Below are 8,236 nucleotides of genomic sequence, written 5' to 3' on the forward strand. Positions count from 1 at the left end.
GTCGATGCCTGACGCGATGCCGCTGCCCGGGGTCGGGGAGGAGCTGAAACAGGCCAAGGAGATCGAGGACGCCGAGAAGTACTCCTTCATGGCCACCGTCACCAAGGCGCCCAAGAAGGTGCGGGGACTCTGGGTGGCGGCGGGGGACGGGGCTCCGGCCTCACGGAAGGGGCGCGAGCAAGCCTTGCCCGGGCCCGGGCAGTTCGGGACTTCGGGGGCTAGGGCTTGGGGTGATCGAGGACGACTAAAGTGGCGTGGCGGGTGAACAGCCCCTGGCCTATCCCGAGCTGAAGAGGACCCCCCGACCTCGCTTTCCTTTGTCCTTCGCCCCGAGTTCTCCGGAATCTTTTTAAAATCCGACAGCGGCAGGCCTTAAATTTGCAACTGACTCTTCCTGGATGAAGGGCCTTGAAGACGTGGGTAGCAGGGGGTACACCAACTCATCTGACCCTGTGACCTGACCAGGGGATGAGAATATACAGAAAAGTCTCCCCTAAGGTGATTGAGGAAATCTGGCAGAGCTGCTTCAGGCAGCTCTTTGGGAGCAGTGACCGTTTTATCCCACGACTGCGTGATAGCTTAGAGGCAAGAGAAAAAAGAATGCGTAAAACCAGCTCTTTATGCAGGTGGGCAACATGAGATTGAAAAGCAAATTGATTTTCACGTAAGGTCTTGCAGATACTTAAACGTGTGTAAGAAATGGTCAGTTGGAGGTTGGTGACAGGAGACACCATCATGGCTGGAGGTCGATTCTTAGAATCATGTGAATAGATCACTTAGACATTCCTCCAGAAAGGAGCTTGGGTGGGTTGGAGGGGTGGGTGGTAGGGAACGATTGCTCATTCTTCACTGTACTTATCAAGACAGAAAAAGTTTCGTGTATTGTGCAGTGGGTTGAGCTCAAAGGATACCCTTCTAATTTCTCTTGGAAATGGCAACCTCTGGAGGTTTTAAACTAGCTCTCTGAGTGGTAGAATTGGGATCCTAGCTCTTTCTGATCATTTACTGGCAACCGCCCACATTTTGACTTTCCACATACCTGGCACCCAGTTAGCAGTAGGCTGACGAACGTTTGCAGAGAAGTGAACTTTCTAAAGCTAGTGAGAACCCAAACAAGTATTTCCCTCCTGTATAAAGATGGTGTTTTAAAACTCCCTGCCTGCATTGTTTAGTGGGATTCAGGGATTGTAAGCTGAACGAAGCAAGGTTTGAAGGAACAGTCACAGTCCTTGAAGCTCTTACACCTGAACTAGGTACGCTGTCTTGAGTGGAAGAGATGGCTGGGTCTTTTCTTTTGTTTTTTTTTTTAAGGCAGCTAATCTAACACTACAGAAATCAAGTGCAAGACTAAAAAGGCAAGTCATCATTGTGTAGTTTAGTCTTTTTTCTCAAAAAAATTAAGATTTTTACCAACAATGCCTTTAGAAGATTGTGGAAGATCCTTTGATCCTAAGGAGTCCCGTTGTCCTTATTTTTAGTGCTCTTGGTTCATCTGACTGCTTTGTTAAGGTTTTTACCCTTCACTGTTCTTTGGAGAAGAGTTATAATCCTTATCAGCAGAATGTTTAAGGGTAGTACCTCAGATGATGTGGGGGAAAGTGAGAAATGCCCCCAACTCTTACTTTCCCTATTGCCCCATCTTTTGTCTAGTTAAGCTTCTTTTTTATTACTTGATTTTTAGAAAGCCTATATTCTTGAAATGCCAGAATTGATAAGGCAAAGTCTGTTGTGTAGATTATGAACGCCCAGAAGAAAGGCAGGGAGTTCACAATTATATTTATTATGTTTAGCTCTGTATCTCATGTGTATTGTAGTAGGTACTCAAATATTAATTGCTTATATGGCTAACCAGTAAGAGATATCTGAATAGCTGTCTACCAGGAATAAATATCCCTTTTCCCCTCTTCTCAGAAGGAATGTTGCTAATGTATATTATTGTGAGGCCAAGTGCTAAGACTTGACTCATATTCCATTAGCTAAAAGAAGTAAGTCTCTGTCAGAAGTGTGAAAGACCCTGTTGTAAGTTTCCACTTGCTGATAAATGTGTCCCCATGTTATTAATCTTTGTTCTTTCTTAGCTTTATTGTGTAGCAATTACGTAGCACTTGTACTGAACTGCTTTTTGATGACTAATTATCCTTCCCTAGTGATGATAAAAAGCATTTATTTAGTTAATGGATCAGTTGAAGACTAGTCAAGGTCACATTGTAAGCCCTAAATAATCTGTTTTTCAGAATTTCAGCTGATTTGGACATTATGTCTTAGTCACTTTTGTACTTCTGCCATGGGTTGGTAATGTGGGAAAGTGGGGGGAAAATAAGAGGAAAAAAATTAGCCTGGCATGATATGGAATGTGAGAAAGGCCTCTGCAGATGGTACAGTGCTTTACCTATGAGAATTCCAGGCTGGCTGTAGACAACATAATCCTTGGATCATTCCAATCCCTGAGGCCTCTCAGGAATTGAGGACATTCCTGGTGCCAGAGGATATAGGTTACCTCAGGGTGACCTTAATGGTTCTCAGTCGGATCAGATCCTAGTATTACTTTCTGGTCAGCCTTATTCACTTTGTTTGCCTTGAGGTAGAATAGATACCCATCAATTAAAAGTATACATAACTGAATTCTTCAACCATAATCATGACTCAGTTCAATTTTGTGTGCTCTTGGAGTGCACCACAGTGTGTATAACAGAACTTGCTGGTTTAATTCAAGACTTGAGATATCTGGCTTTCAAGAAGCCAACTAAAGCAGACAAAAGTCCCCTTAAGCAGACAGACAGCTTCTATGCCTTAGTTTCCTCATTGACCAAATAAGTGCCAGTTGTTTGGAACAGATGGAGATAGGGAGTCAAAATGCAAAAGTATTTTAAAACATCCATTCTCCTTACAAAGGAGCATTTGAGGTAGTTTGTAACGGACATAAGTACAGTGCATAAATAGGGAGTCATAACTATAGAAATTAGGAGGAAATATTGTTAGCCTTGAGGGCTAATATATTTGCTGAAGTTGTTTGTCACAGACAACTCTGCACATCCAAACAAACAGAGAAAGGATACTTATAGTTTCCTTTGCAGTCATGGGAAATAATACACGCCAATTCCTCAGGAAGACACCTTTTCCTGACAAAATTTAAGTTTTCATGAGAACACGTTAATAGATATAGCATGTTCATATGGTAAGGGTTGTTCACAACTTAATGGTGATTTTAAATAATGTGTAAGAAAACTTGAGGAAAAATTATTGTGTAGTAAGGGCAAGAATACATTGTAAACTGAAGAACCCTGTTTAATGTTGGCAATTATTAATCAAACCAAATGAGTAATCTAGTTCCCCACCATCACTTGGTATTTATCCCTCTTTTTCTGTTGCTATGCTTTGCAGAGGTGATAACTGTCCTTGGAAATTTAGAACTTAATGTTAAATTAATTCTTTTTTAATAGAGTAAAACCAAATCCCTAATTTGTTGATGAAACCTCCTGCAGTAGACATGTTTCTCAATTCTTCAACCATTCAATCAGAATGCCTATCTCAGAACATTGTCTGTTTTCTAAACTTCTCAAGATTTGGGGGAGGACTTTTCCCCACTGATACATTAATTCTAGATCCACTGGATCTAGAAACTCAATCAGACTTTTACCACAGTAAAGAATAATACCAAAGAAAGTTTGCTTGTAGGATATACCTTACTTGATTAAAGCATGTGTAACACTAATTCATTTTAAGGATTAGCAAAGCAGAGCCCCAGTGAGTACTGCCTAGCTGTTTATTTGATAGCAGAAGTATAAGATGCTCTTTTTTTTTTTTTTTTGGAGTCATCTGAGGATGAATTCATAGTACCATTTTACAGATTTTACACCAGTACTCATCAGAATCAATGAGAAGAGATTAGATAAGTTGCCTGTTTCTTACCTTCTTCACAGCATGACTTATCTCCTGATTTTCTTTAGGGCAGCAGCTGTTTTGGTCAGAGGTCTGAGAAGATCCTCTTGTGGGTATAGGGAATCAGACCTAGGGCCCATAGCATGTTAGGCATACCACTGAGCTACATTCTAGTCCAGAAGCTCCTATTTTTAAGCTCTCTCAGTTACAGGTCTCCTTTTTCTCAGTTTGATGTAGTTACACTCTAGTTTCTGAATTAGTTCCAAGTTCCTTTAGACATTATGCTTTTAACAGAAAAATCTCATTGTCTAGATCCTATACTGTCAAGATTACAGGTAGGTACCTTTTGTCTTATCAGGAGGGTGTTATTTGGATTCAGTGTGTTACCCAATATGCTCTTGGAAAGTGTCTATAAAGGATGTTTTGATACAGAGACTCATGTAGATCTTTAGTTGCCCTTGACACAGAATACATTTATTCTGCCACCTGTACTAGTTAATGATTGGTAGACAAGCACTTTAATGGCCTCACTGGGTATTTTGAGGAACTGGCTAGTACAGGAGAATCACTTATACCTATCTGACTCAAATTTAGAGTTGAAATACTGAATTTTTATGAAGGGCCACTGTGGTACTATAATGAACATGTAATTCGGAACTGAATAATAATTCCAAGTACCTTCTTCTGAGATAGATCAGAAGCATTCCTATCACGTAAAGATGATACATTTGCGTAGACCAGAGTTTTTTCCAGCCTGAAATCTGAAAATCCAGAATTGAAGATAGATTCTTACCACAAATTTCCTTCCTCTTGTCACCACTACCAGTGCCTTATATGAGGTAAGTGGTTAATAAAAATTTATGTAAGGGCCGGGGATTTAGCTCAGTGGTTCTGCTACCTGCCTTGCAAGCACAAGGGCCCGAGTTCGATCCCCGGTACCAAAAAAAAAAAAAAAAATTATGTAGAATTTCTGTCACCTTTTCTAATTATTTATTTCTCGTTGCTTGGCTGTTACATAAGGCCTCTTAAACGACCCCTTTTTATTCCAAAACAAGTGCATAGTAGTATAGTGTGAATTAAGCACTTGATCCTTAGAGTCAAACTTACTTTTAGTCTCTTCCATCTAATAGCAGTGAGATCTTGGACAAGTGTCTTAACATCTCTGGGCCTCCTTTTCCTCATTTGTAAAATGAGGAATAACAGTTCATATACAGATAGTGGCTGATGCTACATAATAAGTTTAAGTGAGAGCCTAATTTTGAAATATTTTTAAAGAGCCAAAATCACGATGTTTCTAGAAGAAGGTTTTTTCAACAAGAGTTTTGTTTTGTTTTTTTGTTTGTTTTTGTTTTGTTTTGTTTTGTACTGGGGATCAAACTTGGGTCCTTGAACTTGCAAGGCAGGTGGCAGAACCACTGAGCTAAACACCCGGTCCAAGAAAAAAATTTTCTTGCCGGGCGTGGAGGTGCGTGCCTGTAATCCCAGCACTTGGGAGGCTGAGGCAGGAAGATTGATGTGAGTTCAAGACCATCCTGGCCTACATAGTTCCAGGTCAGTCTCAACTACATAATGAAACCCTGTCTCAAAAAAAAAAAAATTTTTTTTTTCTTGACAAGAAAATGTTGTTTGATGAAGAGTTAGCCCTAGTGACTACTAAAATATTTGATTACTAGGAGGTGCGTAGAATGTTGGAGCTTAGGACCTGTGATGGAAGTGAGGTGGGCTCTCTATCACCATTCCCCACCCCATTCTTCATAACATAAGCATTGTAAAATGTGGGTTGTTATCAGGTATTGGGCTAGCCTGAGTCTAGTTTATTTCTTTGAATTGCAGTGGGTTGAGGGTTTTCCAAAAATGCAATCTTTGAATTATATGAAACAATTCCAGAGACTCTGGAACTGTGAGTTCATTTTATATGGTCACACTGAGATCCCATCCCTATGTACTCTAACTCCTCCCCAACGTACTGTTCCTCAGTGCTAAACAGACTGTTCCTAGTTATCTGTATCTGAGTTTCTCCTGCAGAAATGTGTGCCCTTTGCTTCACTGCAATTACAGAACTAGGTGGAGTGTCCATGCCTTTGTTGAGACTCAGTCTGGTTTCATTTTTGTATTTATTGGTGTTCGATTTTCTACAGGAGTCACCCCGGTGCTTTAACCTCAGAATGCCTGTAATTGTTGGTACTGCCTGACAGTATACAGTGGAGCTTAATCATTTACTACCCAAACAGGACACCAAGTTAAAATGTTTAAGAAACTGCTGGTAGTAAGGTAGTGCTTGAAATCCTTGCGTTGAGATTGAGAAAAGAACTTTTGACAGAACTACAAACATGCCTGCTTGCTTTTTGTCATCAAAGTCCCAGTGCCTAAGTTAACACACCTTATGATATAACCTGTAGGGTCTACTGGATTTACTGACATGTTCCCCTGTGCCAGTCCAAGTCACTTCTCTTCTTTTAAAGTGGACACCCTGTACTTAGCTGTGTGATAGAATGAGACTTAGTAAACACAGTTTGGAACTGCTCATTCTTCCATGCTATTCATGTTGTACTTGCCTCCAGCTTAATTTTTTACAGTCTGAAGAACTGCCTAGCAAGAGGATCCTCTGTTGTTTATGTTTTTCTCTTTTCTCCTGAACCTGGGAGTGTGCAGTGGCATCAGTGGAATCTGATGAAGCCTATGTGTTCAAAGTGCAAGGAAAATGCTAGTATGCTGATCTGTGGTGGGTCTTTGTAAGCTGGGTGGTGAATTGGTAAGTGGCAGAGTGAACAGGCTGAAGGCCTGGAGATGAGAGTAACTGTTTCTTTCACTTAGACCTGAATATAGATCTCCATACTGTATTTTGAGCAGTGACAAGATTTTGAAAATTTTGTTTTTAATGGCTCCAATTCTTTCAGATCTTATTCATTGTAATAAGGTGAACCTTTAGGGCACACATTTTCATAGGCATAATGGAAATTACTTTTATCTCTTACCCCAGGTCTGGCTTGACTGCAAATCCAAGCTTTTGGGCCAAGGCCTGTTTCCACTGTGGCCCTAGGAGCCTGAAATTTATGAGAGACTTACCAGAAAAGTTGGTGGGACAGAGATTTTGATCTGTCCTACCTCATCTTCTTCCTCAAAATGCCTTCAGGAAAAACTCCTTTTGGACTCCCACGATTGTTAACTTTATTTTGAGATGTAGAAGAGAAGATTGTCTTGAATTTTAAAATGCAAACTTCTATTTCAAATTTCAGAGGAGAGTCAGGAATAGACTAATTTGTGTAGAAGGTAGAGAATCTAAATAGGCCTTACTTTTGCCTGTTTGGGAATGCTGTTAGAAGTTGCTGGATAATGGTTCTTAATCTTTTGAGTCCCAGATCCCTTTAAGAATTTCATGAACAGGGGTTGGGGATTTAGCTCAGTGGTTCCAGTACCTACCTCACAAGCTCAAGGGCCTGAGTTCGATCCCTGGTACCAAAAGAAAAAAAAAGAACAGGAAAACTTAGGAGCCCAAAATTTTATATGAAGGCTCATGGGACTCCCAGAAACTTGTTCATGAATTCTGGCTTGAAAAACACTGATTTATATGGTTAGCCTTCTAAGCCATAGTATCTCTTTCCTTCAGTAATTCGGGACCTGCTAAAAGATTATTTTTAGCCTGAAGTTTGTCCTTATGGCTTGGAGCAAAGCTGAGACTATCGGTGTTATTACCATCTTCCTTGGGATGCTCCTCAGCTTCCCAGGAGACTCATTATAAGTGCCTTGAGAATTTGACTCGGAAACTTGCATACACTGAAACCAGCATTTTAACACCTTGGCGGGTGGGATGGTTTGTACCATTTCAACCCTGCTGCTTTTCACATGAAATATGGATGGTGCTGAAGCTTCTGAGCTGCTTCTCTGAGGAAGCTCACATTCTAGACTATCGTATTAAAATAATGTACTTTCCTTTGTTTCTCAAAAATAGGTTTGGTTTCAATGTAGCATTTCCTGAATTAAGACAGCTGAGGATATTTGAATCTTACTCATCATTTGATTTCTGTGGTGGAAGATACTGAGGTAGAGCACCATATCTCACACATATCTTGTATATAGTGCCTAGCACAAAACATTGTTAATATTTATTGAAGAAAATACTGTGAAGTGGTCATCCCTAGGAGAAGATAAGTTGGACTCACATGTAATTTCTGGCTCACTGACCCTCTCATTTGACCAAGGACTTTTTTTTATTTTCTCCTGGATGGGTGTTAAGGGAGGACCAAGAGCTGCAGGTGAACAGTTGATTAGAATTTATATTAGTTTTGGAGCCAGGGATTTAGCTCGGTGCCACCATCTGCCTTGCAAGTGCAAGGTCCTGAGTTCCACCCCTGTGCCA

The 8,236-nt window shown here is 40.6% G+C and overlaps 1 protein-coding gene across 4 annotated transcripts in view; it reads left to right on the forward strand.

Moving 5' to 3' along the window:
- Window positions 1–6: 6 nt before the first annotated feature.
- Ahcyl1 (adenosylhomocysteinase like 1) overlaps window positions 7–8,236 on the forward strand; it is a 37,462-nt gene continuing 29,232 nt past the window's right edge. For 2 of the 4 annotated variants that reach the window (XM_010606006.1, XM_010606005.2), the window contains exon 1: window positions 7–118. In XM_010606006.1, coding sequence (XP_010604308.1) covers window positions 17–118 — 102 coding nt within the window. In that variant the 5' untranslated portion in view covers window positions 7–16. Of the gene's footprint in view, window positions 119–4,696; window positions 4,719–6,564; window positions 6,632–8,236 lie in introns of those variants that run through there. The other 2 variants (XM_010606009.3, XM_010606008.3) reach the window with 2 other exon arrangements.

The sequence above is a fragment of the Fukomys damarensis genome, unplaced genomic scaffold, assembly GCF_012274545.1.
Source record: "Fukomys damarensis isolate Sample0158 unplaced genomic scaffold, DMR_v1.0_HiC HiC_scaffold_33, whole genome shotgun sequence".
NCBI lineage: Eukaryota > Metazoa > Chordata > Mammalia > Rodentia > Bathyergidae > Fukomys > Fukomys damarensis.